Consider the following 21605-nt stretch of genomic DNA (forward strand, 5'->3'; position numbering starts at 1 on the left):
CATTCATTTTCTTATAGAATTCAAATTCTAACAAACCCACATATAGAGTCCGGGCTGCCTGTGGTACAATATTCAATCATGTCAGTGACAGACAGTGTGCAGAAAACCTGCATCCATAGGGCCAAGTTGACCATAATGAGAGTTTGTGACTTGGGCGGTTGGTCCATATTAACTGGTGTCCATATTAGGCGATTTAACTTTAGAGAAAATGTGAGCTTTTTGTCAGGACAAACAAAACTGTTCATTATAAATATATGGGTGTCCATAGAGCGGGATTGCACTGTACTTTTTAACTGGTTTAAACTGAGGATTCATGTCACAACATGATTTTTCTGTAGTGTGTAGTTGTGTCGTTAACAGGCTGATTTAGCAACAGAACGGGAACATTAGTTGACGGTATGCTCAAATCAAACAACTGGCTTGGCCAATAGCAGAGCGGCAAATTGGGCACTCCGGAAGTTGAGTTTAGTCCTTTCTGCGCGCTTTCTCGTCGTCAAATGACGCTCCCGTTCTGTTGCTAAATCAGCCTATTAGTGTCTGACATTTTGACAACCTGTGCAGTTGTCATTTTTTTGGAGTCAAAGTGACTTGAGTCATTGATTCAACTTTCATCTCCTCCCTGTCCCCTCCTTAACCACCTGAGTCCCAAAAGTGACCATTATCACCTCTATCCTAACAATATCAGTAAATAGTCAATAGGCTAGGTTGAAATAATGATCACCAATGGAAAATGCTTTGATCCTTTGTCAAATTCTCTCATCTGATTAATACTTTAAGGAAACATATTGAAATTAGTGTGGGGAATTTGTTTGTGGATATGGCTGCAGGCAATTCTCTGTTGCTGTGATGGGGACATTGCGACATTGGTATGAGAAAAATCACAAGGAAAACAAAGATGTAGCTTGAGATTGAGGTAAGTGATTAAAAGTTTACTCCGAATTCAGCCTAAAGGATATTACTATATACCATAATTCATAGACTACCCCTCAAGCTACTAAGCTTTAAATGTCATTTTGTATAAAAAGGTTTTGATTTGATTTGATTTGATTAGAGGTTTAGGCAATGGGTTCAGGGAGGCAGCTTGGCCATTCGGTTAGAGCACTGGACTTGCACTTTGGAGGCCCCGAGTTCAAGTCTATCCCTGACTGCTAGCTGGATTTATTCATGGTAGTCCCGTGTTCAAATCCTTGATCACACTTGTAAATAGCCAACTAGTTTGCCTCCGGCCAGTTAGAATTCTTTTTCAGGCAATGGTACAGCCCCACCAGCATTGGTGCTATAAATACTGCATATGGTAAACAACACAAATTTATTTATTTATTTTATGAGTTCTAATAAATATTAGTAATAGATATTGTTGTGCCGTAGAAGGTTTTATGCTTCATGTGATTTGGACGGAATTTAACAAGGACATTGTTTAGAGTATCAGAGTGTACGCAGAATGAAGTACTTTGAAGTTTGATGGAGCTGAAAAAGATGGGTGCTCTAACATCCAAAGAAGGCTATAACTTCCAGGGGAAAAAATTTTGTAAGCAAATTTTTCACTTCTTCCAAAATGATGGGCTACCAACCCCTTTCCAAGCCAACCCCCCATCCCCCTTTGACGTTGAGTCCGTTTGAGAAGTTAACATCTGATTCTCAATAGTCTGCTACACAGCCGTTTTTAGTGTCGTCACGCAACGCTCCTCCCCACTTAGTGCGGAGGAGCATTGCGTGACGACACTAAAAACGGCTGTGTAGCAGACTAGATTCTCAAAGGTTTCCACTCAAAATCTTCGCCGTAAAAATGTGCAGCCATTGCGTACCGCAGTACATTTTTCAGCGGATCGGCTCAACCGCGCAGAAGGGGAGTGACTGGGGCGGGTCCAAAGGGTATTCATTGTAGGTCGTTCAAGGTGACCACGGCAGTATAAATTTCGATCGCGATGTAAATATTCAGTTTGTACGAGTTTAAAGAAAGTTCCGGGTAACATGCTTTCGTTAAGGGCTAACAGGCAAGTTTTAAGAGCTTGTAGACTCGCGATTTCACCATTTCTGCGTCGCAATATTCAAACTTCGAAGCCGAGATCGACTTTTGCGAAAGACCTTTTTCTTGGCCGTTTTAACAAGGTAAGGGAAATGAAAATTTAATCGTCTGTTTTCTTTTAACGTTTATCTTTGAAACCATATTAGCTTTTTAACTTTTAAATGGAAAAAATCGTATGGAATAATAATGAATGGCAATCGGAACAGAAAGTAGGAAAGGCCCGTCGCTAATCCGAAGCGCGAAATTAAAGCGATGGGCCATGTGGCGCCAAACGATGATTTCCAAAAGTTTATGACTTGGTCAGTTAAATGCGAAACTTTTATAACTGTTTGAATTGTGAAATCTTTATAACTTATAGACAGGTAGACATATATCGGTTTTAACTTCTCGTTTTTGAAGCTTAACAATGCGAGAATGATCATGACTTGGCAGCTGGTAAGATAAGAAAACTAGAAAACTTTTGTTTTCTTGTTATTATGTCAACCTCACTATTTTGAATGACAGGTCACGAGAGAGGAATGATATCAGTGAAAGTCATTCTCAAAAGACTTGATTACACGTACAATTCACTAACTCTAAGGAAATCAGCATTCTACATTGAGTGTTTTTTTTAGTAAAATAAGTAAGTGATTGAAAAACGCCCCAGTTCTCAACTTTTTCTGCTTGATTTTCCAGGAAGTTGGAGTGTTTTTGAGGTGACTTCTGTTAGCAAGGGCTTCCTCCTACTGAAAATAGGTCTACAAAACATTTTTATATTTAAAATTAAAAGCTGTTATAGGTTCTTACGTGTTCAGATTTTCACTGTATATTGACAAACTTGTTATTTTCAGACGTTTGATGATGTCATAACAAAAAAAGCTGTTAACATGGTAACAGTACAGTAAAGCCTTGAAAATGAGTTTCCAAATACAATTTGGTCACCTATTTGTTCTCCCATTTTAGAAAGTTTTTTTTATTTGCACAGGAAAAAGTTTTCCCATTTCCTGAGCCACTTAATGAAGAGCAGATGGCAACTCTGAACATGCTTGTTGAGCCCGTAGAGAAGTTCTTTGAGGACAAAGGTAAGGGCACAATAGCTAACAGCAGCTGATATACTGTATATTTTGTTTCATCTTTCTCTTTTATTTACAGTTGAACCTCTTTACAACGGCCACCTTGGCAGCCCATCTCAGAAATTGTGCGTTATTTTCAGGTTAGATTGTGCGATAAGAAAGGACTATTATGTGATAAATTATGCGATTTTTTCAGGGCTAATTAACATTGTTTTTCCAGGTTTCAAAGGAGAAAAATCACTTTAATATTGTTTAACAGGCAATTTGAATGTAAAAGAAGAATAAAATATCTATTTTAAAACAAAATAGTTAAATTTGTCCAATTATGTTGACCCGGAAAAGAAAACAAATAGAAAGAAAGAAAAAGGACACTTGTTTAATATTACATGGCACCATTACACCACTGACCGCACTGTTTGTCTCTGAAATCAAAATGGCTGCCAAGATACCGTGATCGAAGGTTTCAGATGTCTTACAAGGCATTCTTCAGTGGTAAATCACCTTAAATAACATTAAGATTGGGAAATTGTTTGATTGTTTGTTTTTTTACGAATTATGTGATTTTTCTCAAATTGTGCGATCGGATGCGATGTAAGGTCAATTGTGGGAAATCGCACTATTGCGTAATATCAGATGGCCTGCCTTGGGGACAGAAGAAAGTGCCAGTTGTGGAGAGGTGGCTGTTTATGGGGTGTTAGGGATGTAATATGACAAATTCTTGTTATCGAGTACAACATGTTAATTGTGCTGTGTTCATGCTTTCTGTATCCTATAATGTTAATCCAATCACAAGTAATGACCCAAAAACTTGAATAATGTTTTGAAACAAAATGTTGATTTGACAAACTGAACGAGTATCATAGACAAGTCTTGTTTACTGTATTAGTATAAATGGAACACGATTGCTGCAATAATATTAATCATCAACGCGCCTTACAGATCAAACTTCATGACCATTCTTCACTTTTTCATCAGTCACTCAAAAAACTGCCCATTTTTGAGAGGTTATTTTGGTAGCTGGAGACATGCTTTTGGCTGTTGCCATTATAATGTAGAGAGGTTGAGCCATTGTAAAGAGGTTTAAATAAAAGTCAATGTATGGACTGTCCGCTGGGACAAAAAAGTGGCCATTAAAGAGAGGTGGCTGTTAGTGGAGGTTCAACTGTATATTGTTAGCTTGTACTGTACACTGCTGCTTATAAGCTCCCCCAGTTATGGGCTCATTTGTAACTTTAAACAGAAAAATTGATATATCCAAACATAAGCCTTTCCTCCCCCCGCAGATAAGCCCCCCCTCCAAATGTATTCAATTTAATTTAATTTATGATGTTTTGAAGCTTAATTAAAAACCAGTAAATGCAAAACGTATTTTGATCAGCCCTACTATAGCTTGTTTCGAAGCACTTTTTCTATAAGCCCCTCAGTTTGGCTTCCTTGGATATAAGCCCCTCAAGTTCCTCTTCCTTGGATACAAGCCCCTCAGTTTTGGGGGGAGCAAGGGATGGCATAGTGGTGAGAGCGCTCGCCTCCCACCAATATGGCCTGGGTGCAAATCCCAGCGTCAACACCATATGTGGGTTGAGTTTGTTGTTGGTTCTCACCTTTGCTCCGAGAGGTTTTTCTCCGGGTACTCCGGTCTTCCCCTCTCCTCAAAAACCAACATTTCAAAATTCCAATTCGACCAGGAATCAGGTAGACGAAGAACCACTTTGTGGATGTGCTACCTCCAAATCATTATTTATTTATTTTATTTATTTATTTATTTATATTAATTTTTTATAAGCCCTCTTAAAACCCCTAATGAAGTTGTATTACCCCATGGCCAGGGCCTCTATGTGGCAGCATATTGATGGTTTACATCACATGTTACACCTGTGCTAGAATATTCCTGGGGTTGACTTTTATGTCAGTTGCAACAAACCTTCACTCACTGACACTGCATGCTTCAAAATAACTTGTGATTGTTACCTTACAGTGGATTCTGGCCAGATAGACAAGGACGCGAAAATTCCTAATGATGTCATGGAAGGACTAAAGGAGCTTGGTCTGTTTGGTCTGCAGATCCCAGAAGAATATGGTGAGATCCGTTATCACTTACTTTTAGTAGTGGTTTATTCTGTTTACAAAGACATCTGTTTATCCAGGTGAGAGTGGAGTGGGATAGAAAATATTAGTGTTGACTATATTAATGTCTTTAGGCCATTTGAGGTTCAAATATTTTGAAAGAAAGTTAAAGGAAATTGATCTGTCTCTTGATGGACACCTCTGGACTTTTAAAGTGATGTGTGGATTTGGCTCTGGGTGATCTTCACATTTTTCTGACTGTCAATTTTCCATAAGACAGGTATGACGCTGACTCAAATAAGTTTAAAACTAACTTGCTCTGCAATCCAGTATGTATGCATGCATTAAATGGCTTCCTGTTGGCTGAAATTTTAGGAGGTCTTGGTCTTCTGAACACCAATTATGCAAGAGTTGCTGAAGCCTTCTCATTAGACGCCAGTATTGCCGTCACTCTTATGGCCCATCAGTCAATTGGTTTAAAGGTCTGATCCTGTTTTTTATTTTTAATAATAATAATAATCCTCATCATCATCATCATCATCATCATCATCGATTATGATCAACTGGATCTGGTACTTGAGAGTTGTAGAACTAGAAGATAAAGTTGTTGCTATTGTTATCAGTGCACTGGGTACTATTCTGAGGAGACTGGAGACCTACCTGTCAGGAGAAAAAAATGCTGGGATAGAGTTGGCAGCACTTCAATCAAAGACCAATCTTGCGCTGGGATCAGCGATGGTCCTTTGAAGAACCCTTGAAGTCTAAAGTAACTTGTTGCCACCTGTTAAAGGGGACTAAAATTTCCTGCATTATTATCATATACATACATGTATGCCATAATGATAAAGCATGCACACAATATTAATAACAATAATAATAATAATAATAGACAACTGTGTCAACATAGTTATTATATATTCATAGATTTTTGCTCTGTTCTAGTCATACCATTCTATTTTTTTGAGAACTAAAAATTAACAATTGAGTATTTTCCATAATTCTTTATTGGTTTTGTTTTTACCAGGGTATTCTTATTTGTGGAAATGAACAACAGAAAAGGAAGTACTTACCAAGGCTGGCTTCCGGTGAACACATTGCAGCATTCTGTCTCACAGAGCCATCAAGGTACAGATTATTTTTCATGCAGTTGTTAAATAAATGGAAATGAACACTAAATGTAGAGTGGCGGGTGGGTGGGTAATGGGTTGAAGCTCTGCTTACCATGCTTTGTGATGAGTGTAAGATTTTAAATTTGGTAAGGTGAAGGTGGACACAAGACATGGTTCCCCAAGGGGACACCCCATGCGTCGGGATGCTTGTCATCTCACTTACACGCTAGAGGTGTAAATTTCAAAATTATTTTTAAATCACATATTGTTCAAGACAAAGTGCAAATACTTTTTGCCATTAAAGTAGACACCACTAAGGGTTGTGTTTAAGAGAAATATCCACACAAAAAAGGGAAAAAATGCCATTGTGCTGTACTTTTTTGGATTATGAAACCTGTGACATGTCCAAATTGTTCTCCTTTTAGAGGTGCAACATTCTGATTTTCCGACAAGCATCCCTGTACTGATGTAACTTTTTTATGGGAGACATTTCATGGGGCTTACAATGTCCAAAGCTTACCCCCACCGCCCCTGGATGGAATGTTAGTCCATGGCACTTTTTTGTAGTTAATATATATTAATTACCTCAACGTTCATGGGTTTGTCGCTTGTACACATTTAAATTAGAGAAAATTTGGGTAAGGTTTCTTGGCTATGGAATTAAACAAGGCAACAGCAAAGCTTGGCCATATTACCTCCACAACATTATTTATGTTATCGTTACTTCCTTATTTTAATATTTACTTACAAGAGGGGAAATCTTTTTGCTTCAAGCCCCAGGCAATAAACCACACACTGGTTTGTGGGGAATCCTGTTCCTATTTAAATGTATCGTGCAGGCATTAAAAAAATGTTATCTAGATTTACATTTGTCAGGATGACGTCATGACTTAACTTCAAAGGTGACACTCCAATGGCATCATTCTAATATATTATGTGCAAACTTTTTTCACTTTATTTTTAATTAAGACTAATCCTTTTTAAATTATATTTTGTAAATTGTAGTGGAAGTGATGCTGCGTCTATTCAGTCTAGAGCCACTCTAAGTACTGATGGCACACACTTTCTTCTTAATGGATCAAAGGTTGGTGTTGTACCAGGGATGTCACTTAGATTTCAAGTTGCCGGGTAAATACAACAAGTAGGCAGGAAATAGAACAGCTAGGGATTTCTTTTGGTTCTGTTTTTCTCCTACATGTATTTTCAAATGAAAGTAGGGGCTACGTTCACAGTAGCTGGGTAAAATCCCAGCCCCTGCCTCTTAATGACAGCCCTGTGTTGTACCTTAAAAATATCAATTGCCATTTTTACTCTCATTTTATATTTTTTTAAAAATTCAAACCGTTTAATGTTGTTGTTTTTTTTAATTTCTGAACTTACAATAGATTTGGATTTCTAATGGAGGTTTGGCCGATGTGTTGACTGTTTTTGCAAGGACTGACTACACAGATGACAAGGTAATTATAATTTTATACATGTAAATAATCACTGCTTTCACCAAAATATATCCAAGAAAAAGCCAAATGCCAAATAACTCCATACAGGAGTACGTGCATGTTTCATGCAATTTAATGGGACTTATCACGTGTCATGATAACTTAACTGTCCATTTCCTCTCGATAATCTGATTGTTGGGTAGAAACACATAATTTATGGTGAAATACCTTTCTTTTAATAGTATCTTCATCTCTTAAGTCTAATTTCTGACAAAGCTTGATATAATTATAGAAATGTTTTCATTTTAACAGGGTGAAAAACAGGATAAAATTACTGCATTTATTGTTGAACGAGAGTTTGGAGGTGTTACCAGTGGCAAACCAGAAGACAAGCTAGGAATTAGAGGATCAAATAGTAAGATAATTTATAATTACAAATGTAGTAATGATAATTATAATGATATAATAATATTGTCAATAATAATAATAATAGTAATAATGATACTAACTTTAATGAGAATAAAATTACAATAAAAAATAATAATAACATTAAAAAAACAATAAATTATATTACTTAATTGCCTTTACCTTTAACTTTATTAATAATAATCAATAATAATATAATAATAAGAGTAACAATAAATATCAATGCTTTTTATGTACTATGCTGGTGGGTTATTTTATGCGTACTTAAAGATCCCGAAGACCGTCCAGATTTAAGGGTCCAGACTATTCCAAGGAAAACAAACTTCTGAATTGCTGACGACATTAGTTGAGTAGCAAAATGGTTCCTATCTAAGGAATGCAAAAGCTCTAGCTAGCAGGTTTATTTCTAGATTTTAGCATACAGCTGTGCTGTACAGAGTGTATCAAAAGCAGAAGTATCAAGAACCTACATTATTTTTCCCCTAAAAGATATAATAAGTACTCTCCTCATTTATAAAGGAAAGTACTCCCTTTACTTCCATCCCCAGAGTAGCTTCACCTGCTTCACCACCGGTCAATTCAAGTTGTTTTTGACAGTTGCTGTTTCTCCACATGGAGCTTTATTTTTCAGTAGTAGTAATGGATTATTATTCTCTAATTAATCTGTCATATTTCCAATGCCTTATGTTGACATTTTGTTTCTCCTCAAGCCTGTGAAATTCATTTTGACAACACTCCAATTCCTGTTGAGAATGTTCTTGGAAAAGTTGGTGGTGGCTTTAAGGTACTCTTTGCGATTCCATATCCATTTCAGCGTGCAAAGAAAGTAGTGTCCAATAGTCCGGGGCTGGTGCATTTTGCTATCGCTTTGGGCTAGTGAATTCTGTTTTTAATTTGCCCGATGGGCAAGTGATGTTTTTTGAGGAATTTGAATAAAAGAAAGCTGTGAAATCAATTCTACTAGTCAAAAAGCTTTTGAGGCTGGTTGAAATGACATCAGGGCTGGTAAATAATTCCTTCAGCTTGCCCGAAAGGCAGGCTGTAAAAATGATTTTCTTTGCACCCTGCATTTTATCAAAATTCTTAGGGCATCAAGACTTTGTTAGTACCAGGAGATACAAAATTTCCCTTAGAGTGTTGAAAAATGTTGCACTAGAGAGTGCAGTGAATGGTTGGAATATCTTTGAACCGCTCTGAGAGAAATTTTTTACCTACCATCAGCCATGTAATGTTCTATTTTCAATATAAACACCAAAGAAGAAAAACCCAAACCATTTCACTTTATATTTTCTTTTTTGCTGGGAAAGATGCAATTTATCGTGTAGCCTTAGCCCTGGGGGATGGGTACTGCCATATATGGGCTATTTAGGTATGTGCTGCTGTGAAGGGTATGGTTTTCAAGCAGTTTACTCTGGGATAGGGTATATAAGGGAAACCGGAAATTGCCACTCAAGAATATAAAAAAATCAAATTGGTTTTGTTTTGGTTGGGCTGTGCTAGTGACCTCAGTTGCTTCTGGACAACAGCTACTCTAGGATATGGGGGGATTTGGGGAGTTTAGTCTAGTATAGGGTAGTAAAATTCACTTGAACCAGCTCTGGTATAGGCTAAGGGTTCCAGGGTCTCAGCGGCTCATCCCCACCCAAAAAGTCCTGAAGTACCCCTACCCTCCCCGGGCCATAGCAGCAGTGATCTTTTCACATCTGAAAATACATGTAACATGTTATTTTAATGTGAAGATATTTTGTTTTCATGTGAGAGCTCATCTGGTATTTTATTAGTTATTTTTATAATGAATGGAACTTTCTATTTTAGGGTGTCATGAGTCCTGAATTTTTAACTTTGTTGTAGGTCGCTATGAACATCCTGAACAGTGGTAGGTTTGGTGTTGGAGCGGGAGCTGGAGGAGGCTTGAGAAAATTAATAGGTATAAAAAATCGAAATAAAGAACAAAAGCATTGATCAGTTTATATATCACTTTAGTAATGCCTTCCTTCTATTTTAGACATTGTATAATTAAAATATGTAGACCCGAGCAGCCTCTCCTGTGGTTGAAAATCTGTACATGAGTGCAAATAAGCGGCTGTGAGCTGCATCGCTTGTTAACTGCCCTCCACGTGACTCAATGTCCAATGGCGATTGCTGCTTGCGTACTCATGATCACATATACATGTATACAATGTGCTCACTCAAATTTTCAAGCAAAAGATAGACTGCTCAAATTCTAAAAATTGAGTTAAAGCTAAAATTCTAAGCTGTAGATTGAGACAGATATACATCACATAATGATAATTTAAATGTTGATAGTATCTGAAACTTCCTACTAGATCTGGACCTGACATTTTTTTCCAATAATCCTTTTATGGTTTTTAATCAACAAATAAGCCATGTTCTGAATTCCAACAACTCTCACTTTCTCTAAGGCCAAGTACAAATCTTTCTTGTGAAAATTTTATTTGCATGAGACTAAGAAATGATTTACATATCAGAGCATGACTTTGCATTATGCCTACTAATTATTATATTATCAGCAACAGTAAACATTTGGTTATTTCCTTTATTTGTATTTTTCCACAAAATTCTTATGGGTTCGGATTTAGCCAAAAAGACATTTAACAATAATTGTTAAATGTCTTTCATTATGATTGAAATGAGCTGTAAATACAAACACAGTTTCTTAATGTCTCATGGTGATTCAATCAGTCTACATTGTCTTATCTTGTTTCCTCAGCAAATGCTTCAGAACATGCCACCACAAGGAAACAGTTTAACAGACATCTGTCAGAATTTGGTCAGATCCAGGTACAATGTTGCATATGATAAGGAAAGTAAGGGGAAAAATAATTTTGTCACCTCTTAAAATGAAAGCTTCATTATACTGTTGGGACAGTTTGTTTGATTCTATAAAGACTCTAGGAAAGGTTGGGGTCTGCGTTATTCTCTGTTTTGTTTTTTTTTAATTCCCACAAAAATTAACATTTCCAAATTCCAGTTTGACAGTTACAGCCACAGGTATGAGTCTGTGGTCTCCACAGACTCATAATTATCTGTGGCTTTAAACTGTAGTCTTGGATGAATTTTAAGAAATCCAAGAAGGAATATTAAATTTTATAATCGCACCAGCTGCTTCAAGAGTTAAACATAAGACTTTTTCAACACTTTTGTCATAAAAATTTTTAAAAAGTGTTAATTAAATTTTAATTTTAATTCTTAGGAGAAGTTTGCAAACATGACACTGAAGCAGTACACAGTAGAATCCATGTCTTATCTTACGACTGGAATTCTGGATAGTGGAGAGGAAGATGCATCAGTAGAGGCCGCCATGTGTAAGGTTAGTTATTGTGGATCCTTATACATTTCTGTTAAACTGCCCACATACCCCTCCCCTAAGCCAACGTTTTGCCTTAAGTGAGAAGTAAGTGTTAATGTTGGCTTAGGGGAGGGGTAGGTGGGCAGTTTCCCAGAAATGTATAACGATCCGTTATTGATTGCATTTGGAAACTGTGGCACTTTATTATTTTGTCAATGTCTTTCTTGACTATAAAAGATCTACAAACTCCAAGAAATGTGATATTATGTTTTTCAAAGCTTAAAATTGATTTTGATGTAATTGTTGGTACCATTATGATGGCAGATTTCAGTGATGGTAGACTTGCATGTACCATAAAATGGGAAATATGTTATTAATCTATATTTATAAGAAAATTTATACAGCATCATTTTGTCACGATTGATAGAGTTTATATTGAAAAGCACCAACTGGCTGCATGTAAAATCTCAGCAGATCTTGCTGAGGTCTCCTGCTCATGTATACAGGACAATTATTGTACCCCCAAAAAATTAATATTTGAATAATTTTACAATGATTATTAAATGAATAGAGGTTATGAAGACGCAAGTGGAAAAAACGGCGTTTTTGGGTGTTTTTTTTTTATTTTGCTCAGAAATTGCTAAGTTTTAGCATACAGGCCTTTTTTTTGTGTGTCAATCAAAAAGATTTATTGAGTTTTTGGACCTCCACCATGGCCAACTCCATGCACACATGTAATATCCACTGTGAGATCAAGTGCTGCATGAGAACACAAAGAATAGCTGGGTATATAGCAGATTACACATTCATACTTGAGTCAAGTTGTTGTAAGATATTCTAGCCTCACCAGTTCTGTTTCTTTACAGGTTTATGGATCAGAAGGTCTGTGGAGTGGAGTTAATGATGCCCTGCAGATATTAGGAGGTACAGTGTACATTATGGGGGTGGTGTAAGGCGTGAACATTGCATTCTCTCTCCCTCTCTTCCTTATTTTTTTTGCTCTCTGATGTCACGCAGCACTCGGCCACTACCATAAATGATCGATTAAGCACTGTGGTGCTTATTTCGTTTTCCCTGTTAAAGGTGCAGCATTTATCCAAGAGCAGTGCTTATTTCAACTACGGGTAAAACACTGAGGGGAATATAGAGCGAATTAAGTGAGGCATATGTGTACTTAAGGTATGCACAATATTTTTTAATATTTTAAAATATTATGTACACCTCAAGCAGTCATATGAACCTGGTTTCGAGAGCTCCCGTACATTAGAACTCACTAGTTTAGTTGATGGTTCTAATTTCGCGAACAATATGGTTTTGATATGTCTCTATATCAAGCGCCAAAACAAAGGTGGGGCATTTACTTGTAAATGCCCAGAGCCACGGTGCTTATTCGAGAGTGGTGCTTGTTAATTTATTTTCGGTAAAGATGCGGTGCTTATGCAAGAGATGCGCTTATTCAAGTAGTGGCCCTTAATCGATCATTTATGGTATCCAAATTCCTGGACAAAGCTAGAAAGTGCAGTTGGCTAAAGTCAAAATTCAAGAAGATAAAACTGTGAGTGGTATGCAAAAAGTGTACATGGTAAAATAATACTTTGGATTCTAATTCTTTTGAGGAATAACCCATGTGTTTGTTGTTACAGGACTAGGGTACATGAGGGAATATCCGTATGAGAGAGTTCTTAGAGATTCACGAATCTTGCTAATTTTTGAGGTGAGTTATGAATGAAAAATATTAAAGGTTTAAATGAAAAATAAAAATGAAAAGCGATTTTGTAGTAAATGGGAAGCGATCAGGAGTACACGTGTTTTCATTATGCCTTACTGGCTTAAGTTAATATCATCCATTCAAATTTGATTTACAGGGCACGAACGAAATCTTAAGAATGTACATAGCTCTGACTGGAATGCAGCATGCAGGGAAGCAGTATCAGGAAATGTTAAAGTATGTATATCCCCTTCGTAACTCAAAAGAGTTCTAAACAATGAATAATTATATAGGCCAAATCCCAGTTGCCTAGCCTGCGTGCAAGCTCTCTGGGGCGTTCCGCCGGTGGGGTGGGAGAAGGAAGGAGAGCTTGTAACTACGTTTCTTGATAATGAATATCTGCATCGAAAAGTCAATGTAAAATGCTGATTGGCGGAGATGACGTTAGTAATGATCTTCATGTGTTTTTCTATGTTTGTTTAATTCTCGCTCGTTTCCCCTTTGCGCTGATTGGCACAAATCTGACAGCTAAATCGATGGGTAGCCACTGAGGAATTGGAGGTAGAATTCAAATTCCAGAGACGTAGTTGCAAGCTCTCTTTCCTTTTCCCGCCCCGCCGCCAGAGCGCCCCGGAGAGCTTGCTAGCAGGCTAGAGTTGCCACAAGCCTCAGTTTTAAAGCGAGGCTAAGTGCAAAGCCATTTATACGGAAATGAGTTTTTATTCTGATGCAAATACAACTCATTTTCACTGGAAAAGTTTTGCCCTTAGCCTCGTTTTGAAAATGAGAGTTTTTCGAAGTCAGAAATGGCGTGTTTTAATCCATTTGATAGCCTGGTGGATAGCTGGCAGGATTAGTATGACTGGACGTGCTCTGTTTCATGCAGTCACTGTCCTACAACACAGTATTAAAGTATTTTACCAAAATGGAAATAAAGAGAGACACTGCCTTTGTGAAGTAAGAGGAAAACTAATGCTAAGTTTCTGTGTCTAAAGATAATGTGTATTCATAATTTAGTGAAAATACATTCATTCCGGATAGTTAAAACTTCAGTATACTTGGCCACTTCATTTATATCTAATGGAATAATTAGAGCCCCATTGTGTTAAAGTGATGTTAAAGTAGACGATTCACAACGACGATTTTTAGTGCAACCCAATGTTGTAACATTATTGTGACATTACTTCAATGGTTGCAACATTGTTGCATTATTGCAACGCTGTGTTGGGCTAAAAATGGCCGTTGCGAATCGTCCGTGTAACATCACCTTTACGGCTTTATGCCTAGCTAGTTCACAAGTCACATGTAAATCAACATTTAACGTTTTTCATTATGTGTATGTCCCCAAAACTGACTGCCAAGTCTTTAAGGGTCTCTACCAATGCTTGTAGGCTAATGTCATCAATATTATTTCTTTTCATAGATTTTTGACAAATCCTTTTTCAAACTCAGAATTTATCGTGGACTTCGCTTCAAAAAGGCTTCTATACTTGCTGGGGTTAAAAGGAAATTTGCAGGGAATAGCCAGCGTTGCTCATCCTCTTTTGGCGGTGAGTCCTTTCCTTTCGCTTTTAATCTCGTCTTATTTTCTTTTTCAAGTAACTTCGAGTTTGAACATATCTCCTATCAGTGTCATGTGATCGAAACTCGGCACTCTGATTGGCTTAAAAAACGTACGTGTTTGGTTCATTATCATCACGTGGTTGAAAACTGGCGCTCTGATTGGCTGTTTTGCTTACTGGATTGTGGACCACTAAAAAGCAACCACTAAGCAAAGCTTTTTAAAAGACAAAGGAGATGACATGCCTGAGTTGCCATAATAGTTTTGAGTTTGGTTTCAACCCTTACAAACTTCTGTTAGAGTGGTTTTCGTTTGAGTGTCGTAAAACCAAAACCAAAGTAATTACTCTGGCCAATCACATAGGACACAGACAATACATTGAACCAATCAAAACTCGAAGTAATTACATGTGGCTGACGCAAAGCGCGGGAAAATGCATGCGAGCGCGTCACAATTGGCTTTGGTTTTACTTCTGATTGGATGAAAAGGTGGCGCGAATCTTTTAAGCCAATCGCATCGTGTAGAAAGTGCAAAACCAATTACTTGTCGACACTCAAATGAAAACCGCTCTAAGTTAAGGAACTTAGATCAATTGCCAATGAACTGTCGGCCATCCTCATTGTCGTGTATTTCAGTATTAAACAACCACTTTTGTCCCTTTACGGAAAAACAAGTTTTTACGGTACATATGATATAACCTTTATTAAGTGACTGCCTTACCTGAAGATCAATCTAACATCCATTCATTTGTGTAACATTTATGGCAGGATAGCGCAAAAAAGCTGGAAGAAAATGTTGCTGATTTTGGCAGAATATCAGAAACTTTGCTCACCAAATACGGAAAGGTGCTACACCCTGTAATTTATCTACATTACAAAATATGTTTTTATCTTAACTATTTTTTGGTATTAACGGACTTTTTTAGAACGCTTTTTAAAAAGTCAAACTGTTGTAGAGCTGATCTCCACAACCGAAAAAATCTAGAAAGAGCTCCAAAAGAGATGTATTTTTTTATAGTTTGCTGATATAATTCACCACTGAATACAACAAGTGTTCTAACAGCAGCATTAAGTCAGGTTTTTTTCGTGTTCAAGTTACTCTTATATGCTAAGCCTGACCAATGGTTGTTTAAGTGAAATCGTAGGCTACAAAAATTTTCAGGCTTCCCTTTGCAAATGTGTAGACTACGAGCAGTCTCTCTTTTTTCTTGGTCCATCGAGCAATACGCGTGAGACACGCAAATGACCATATGCGTGATTGAAGGAGCCAGCCGCCCTCGTTTTTCGTGTCTCGCGTGCGCGTGCACTGCTCCTACTAAATTTGAAGATAAAGAGAGACTGCTCGCAGTCTTTAAATGTGTAGCAAATTTGAATGCTAAGTTTACAGTAGTGAGAGTGCCGGCATAACTTATCTAAGAGAAGCCTCTAACATTCTTTTCTTTGGTGTCCCTCGTTTTTAGAACATTATCGAGGAGCAGCTTCTGTTGAAGCGAATGGCTGATGCCTGCATCAACTTGTTTGCCATGACGGCTGTGATTTCCAGAGCAACGCGATCCATAAACCAGGGTCTATCAAGTGCCAGTCATGAGGTGAGTAATGGGTAGTGTATTTAATCCATTCACCCCTGAACCGCCCGTAACCGCCCGTGCGGATACAGGTCCCTTCTCCCGCTTGTGACGTCATCAGTTTTAACGTTCAAGGACAACTTTGTCCACTAACTTGTGCAGGGTGATGAGGTCTTTCAAACCATACCAGAATGAGCACGATTCAGTCAAGGAGACCGGAGAAAAAGACAAAAAACCATGTAAAGTTGACCCGAAAATTTCCTTAAAAATCTTGCTCCACTACCCACCTACCTTTCCGTTCATTTAATCCTAAGATCCTAAAAGGTTTCCCAAAGACTTTTCCAACCAAAACGAAGCCTACTAATTAAAAAGAAAAAAAAATGAGGCAAGAAAAGCGAAAGAAAAGGGGAAGAGAGAAGGCGAAAAGAAAAACTCAAGACTGCTGTGTCACTTTTAAACTCCAAAATTTTGCTTTCTGCGGATGCGCATTGCCCGAACTTCGCAAGCTGATATTTTGCGTTTGGATCAGGACACCGCGAAATGTACGACCTGCAAACAGCTTTGTGGTAATTTTTAGCTCTTTATAGCCAGACAAGACTAGAAAACCGCTCGACTAGCTTCAAAACGCATTTTTCGGCAAAATTCCCATTTTCTTTCTGCGCATGCGCATTACCCGAACTTCACAAACTGATATTTTGCATTTGGATCTGGCACCGCGAAATGTACGACCTGCAAACAGCTTTGTGAGAAATTTTTAGCTCTTTATAGCCAGACAAGACTAGAAAACCGCTCGACTAGCTTCAAAACGCATTTTTCGGCAAAATTCCCAGGGGCGAATGGGTTAAACATATGGCCGTTGTAGAGAGTTGACCGTTAGTGGAGGTGCGACTGTATACCCGGGAAAGGGTAGGAATTACCGTAAAATTCCGAAAATAAGCCCTTCCATGCATAAGCTCCTCCAAATATAAGCCCCCCAAACCGGTAACGCAAAAAACCCTCCGTTAAATCGCCCCTCCAAATATAAGCCCCTCGGGGGCTTGTACTTGGAAAATTGCCCTCAAATACAAAGGAAAACAAAGCAAAAACGGTAAATTTATTTCAAATATAAAGCTAGCCCAATCGATTTTGAAATGCAAATTTCCCTCCGTAGATAAGCCCCTCCGAATATAAGCCCCACCAAAAATAAGCCCCTCAAAAAGGGCCTTTGAAAAATATAAGCCCCGGGGCTTATTTGCGGAATTTTACGGTATTTTGGGGGGCCTTTGCTAAATGGATTTCCCAGCGGATTTTTAATTTATATGGTTATTCTTTTCCTTCAATAGATTCTCCTTACAAATACAATATGCACTAATAAGTTTAACATGAACAATGCTCTCTTCAAAGAAGTTAAATCAGGTTAGAAAATGTTTTGGTTTTTTATTAATTGCTTTATTGTAACAACACTTGTCACATCACTTACCGCAGACTTACCCAGACTGGTTTTTATTTGTTCAGCTGCTTGGCTCCCAGTCCTTATAATTGGTGGGCTCGTTTCTGGCCCTACCAACCCTAAAAGGAGCTTGTCACGAAATTCAGCCAAATTAAGAAATTACAAAATGCCGTTTACATTAAGAGAAACATAAAAATAACCGCTTAAAACTTTAAAGGAAGGTTAAAACAACAGAACAGAAACAACAGATGCCACGGATGGGCAAAACTGAAGAAGATTGAAACTGATTAAAATTAGGGTTTTTGAAAACTGTTCAGCCTAACAGTTTTTGAAAGTTGATCCCTGCTGCTTGCAACTTCAAAAATAATGCTCAGGAGACATATTTGTCTCGTATCTCGGATTTTGTCATTTACCTGTAATTTCTTTGCTTACTTTAAGTTCCATAGCGATTGAGGGCGAGTAATTGGCAAAATTAAACAAAATGAACTGGACTGCCGTGACACAGCCCCTTTAAGCTAAGTTCACACTTAAACAGATAACTTTTCCTACCGACACGAAAAGCTATCGGGTATAATATGAAAACCAATCCGATAAGTGACCCTCCACTTTCAAGATCGTCGCGGCGCAACTTCGCTCCATAACAGAGATCGCGCCGAAATGACCGTTCTCAGACGTGACCAGAAGCCCCATCCCGTAGGAGTTTCGTGACGGCGCAACGGATATTAGTCTGCTACACAGCCGTTTTTAGTGTCGTCACGCAACGCTCCTCCCGTGACAACACTAAACACGGCTGTGGCTGTATAGCAGACTAAACAGATATTGGGTATAGCGTGAACATAGCCTCAGTCTCACACATTGGTGAGGGGCGTTGTGTGACGATATTAGGGAGCTTACGAATTGACGACTTTCGCACGACGACGCCGTTGGACTGCGTGACATGCTTACTGCGCATGCTTATCTGGGCACTTGCCGGGGTCGTTTAACGGGGTCGCGCCAAAGTCGACGCCGTTGTTGATAGCGATTCGCCGGCGTCCTAGAAAAAGCAGGACGTGAGACTAATTTTCGAAGTTTTCCCTACATCTTTCAGCGGATTTTTCCAGTTAATTCAAGTATCACATTAGGGACATGTTCTTTACATATGTTTTCGATTTGTTTGTCTGTTTTCATGGGAGTAACGGCCCGAAGAATCAACACCATAGCTAGCTGTAGACAAACATAAATTAACACCGAGTGAAACCATATTAGCAAGATGTTACAAAAGCTACAACTAGACCATTGCAAGTGGTTATCTCATCACAGTAACTACAGCTGTTCAGCAAGTTTATAAATTCCCTCCCTGTATATAAACGCGCCTTGCATTCGTCCTTTGTTTTCTCGTCTAAAGCCGTAGTTAACTCTGAGTTTGTTGACGAAACGCATAAAATTACAAATACAGTGAAATACTCGGTCCTTTGTAAATCTGTTTCCATAAGCGTCTGCAATACGAGCTCTCGTTTCTCTTATGAATTTAGGCATTTTGGTTGAACAAATAAGCTTACTTGTGAAAAGAAGAAAACAAACTTCAGAAACGGCGGGAAAATTTGCCTGCCGTGCGCACCAACGTCGTCGTCTTTACTACGAATCGTAAATTCAAATTTCTACAGGACGGCAACGCAGAACTATGACGTGATCCAGCGGCGGCGTTGTGCGAAAGTCGTCGATTCGTAAGCTCCCTATTAGTCTGCTACACAACCGTTTTTAGTGTCTTTACGCAACACTCCTCCCGTCACAATACTAAACACGGCTGTGGCTGTATAGTAAAGTGTGAACATAGCCTTAGTTTCACACATTGGTGAGGGGCGTTGCTTGACGATATTAGTCTGCTACACAGCGGTTTTTAGTGTCGTCACACAACTCTCCTCCCGTCACAACACTAAACACGACTGTGGCTATGTAGCAGACTCAACAGATATTGCGTTGCGTGACGAGATAAAAACAGCTGCGTTGACCAGATCAACACAACACTTTCAATTTGTCAGAACTGGCCGGCCGGACGAGTCAGTTAGCAAATGAAGTCGACTTTTTTCAAAAGGTTTTGCTGAAAAACGATCTCCTTCATGCATACTGTTTAGGATTTGACTGATCTAGCAGGATAGTTTTGATTAAAAGTGAAATTCTCATTACGACGGGAATGGTCTGGTCGGTCAGTTCTGACAAATGGAGAGCGCCCTTAGTTTCACACATTGGTGAGGGGCGTTGCTTGACGATATTAGTCTGCTACACAGCGGTTTTTAGTGTCGTCACACAACTCTCCTCCCGTCACAACACTAAACACGACTGTGGCTATGTAGCAGACTCAGTACGTTTTTTGCATCAAATGGAAACTCAGGAAAAAATCTGAGCCCCAGTTGGGATCCGAACCCACGACCCTCCAGTCCGTGATCTAGTCGGATGCTCTAACATCTGAGCTACTGGAGACTCGATGGCGAAAAGCTAGTTAATGATTTTTTTCGTTAATTATTATTCTAGTTAATAATTTGCTTTATTTTGGAGATATCAGGAATGCCAAAAATGTCGTAAGGTCCGTCTCGCAAAAGATTTTTATGTTCTGACTCCTGAGACGTAACAAATTTCTGACAATGACCCCTGCCGCCTCCCCGTGATCTTGGGTGGACAATCCGTAGGAAAAGATCTTAATACAGGGATAATTCCACGGATTCTCTTGGGATTGATAAAACGGCTGCCTGTAAACAGACGATGGATATGAGTTTCTTTTTATGATTTTCAGTTTGTTTCATCTTCAGGTTCAAAAAGGAATGGAGACGATAATTTAAAGAAAATTGCCACAGATGTTTTCCATAACGGAGGGTGCGTAGCACCGCACACACTGAACGTCTAAAAATAATTTATTTTCATGTTTTTAGTTATTGTACATGACACTGTACAGAATTATTTATATTGTAATAACTGTTAGTACAGGATATATTTTTAAGTGTACAGACAGGGGCCCATGGGCTTCTGGGATAGTACAGTATGCTGACGGCTTTTCCTTTGTATTTCTTTTCGTGACTAATGTGATACTCTTATCAATAGTCGAAAACATACTTGTACTTATTTTAAACGTTGTTAGACTTTCTGTTAGGATTGTTTTTCGCTTATTTTTGATAATATTTGTATGGAGAGAACATGGATAGGGCTAAAAGTCCATTTAATATAGAGAAGGGGGTATGAAGATGTTGTTGAGGGGAGGGAGGTGCTCGGGGGCTTTGAAAAATCGGTGAGGTCAAGAGGGGCGGAGGGCATAAAATCTGGCTATAGAACTAAGGGCCTGATTACATGAACCGGGCTAACTCGCTTTGCAGAGATCCCGGCACCTTAGTTAAACGCAACAGAAATCAACTTTGCGATTGTATGACAACCGAGTCAACCCGGTCAGCCGGGATCCCAGTATTGTGATGCCGGGATCACGGGTGGAAATTTTCCAAGTAATCACGCTTGCCGGGCGGCCCGGCGAATGAACCAAGCGAGAAACAGGACAGCGGGTAACACACTTCTCATGCACATTGCTTCCCCGGTTCTTGTGATCAGCCCCTTACTGTGACTTGTATTGCCACGCAGTTTTGCTCGTAAAAGCTTTGGAATTTGCCGCTTTCGTGGTTCGTGTATGAGAGAAAACGATTTAATTTAATTAACCCAAGGGTTTTGAAAACTATAGAACGGGGTTTGTAGGTGAAGATGTTTGACTCTTCCCCTTTTACGGTTCGACCGTGAAAGGATGCAACTTGTTTACGAGGTCATTTTGCTCAATAAGATTTTAAGAAATCAACTCCTTTCCGAAAATATGCAATGAAATTATGCATCATTCAATGTTACCCCCAGTTATCTCATGCACGAGGTCCTTAGTTCTATAGCCACACACTGCGCGACAGACATTCGCGTCG

At 38.6% G+C, this 21605-nt stretch overlaps 1 protein-coding gene across 2 annotated transcripts; it reads left to right on the forward strand.

Annotated features, from left to right (window-relative positions):
• The first annotated feature begins 1867 nt into the window (after positions 1–1867).
• Positions 1868–20887, forward strand: LOC140922646 (complex I assembly factor ACAD9, mitochondrial-like). Of its 2 annotated transcripts, XM_073372632.1 has the most exons (20): positions 1870–2109; positions 2991–3087; positions 5054–5155; positions 5518–5624; positions 6167–6267; positions 7257–7335; positions 7637–7708; positions 8000–8102; positions 8824–8897; positions 9965–10040; positions 10845–10915; positions 11328–11444; positions 12290–12347; positions 13067–13137; positions 13289–13368; positions 14555–14681; positions 15460–15537; positions 16152–16280; positions 17579–17651; positions 20469–20887. In XM_073372632.1, the coding sequence occupies exons 1-20, from the start codon at positions 1972–1974 to the stop codon at positions 20561–20563; spliced, it is 1848 nt and encodes a 615-aa protein (XP_073228733.1). In that variant the 5' UTR covers positions 1870–1971; the 3' UTR covers positions 20564–20887. The 2 variants fall into 2 exon arrangements, with proteins under 2 accessions (XP_073228734.1, XP_073228733.1); XM_073372633.1 differs by lacking the exon at positions 17579–17651 and having other exon boundaries at positions 1868–2109.
• Positions 20888–21605: the final 718 nt, after the last annotated feature.

The sequence above is a fragment of the Porites lutea genome, chromosome 13 (assembly GCF_958299795.1).
Source record: "Porites lutea chromosome 13, jaPorLute2.1, whole genome shotgun sequence".
Taxonomy (NCBI): Eukaryota; Metazoa; Cnidaria; class Anthozoa; order Scleractinia; family Poritidae; genus Porites; species Porites lutea.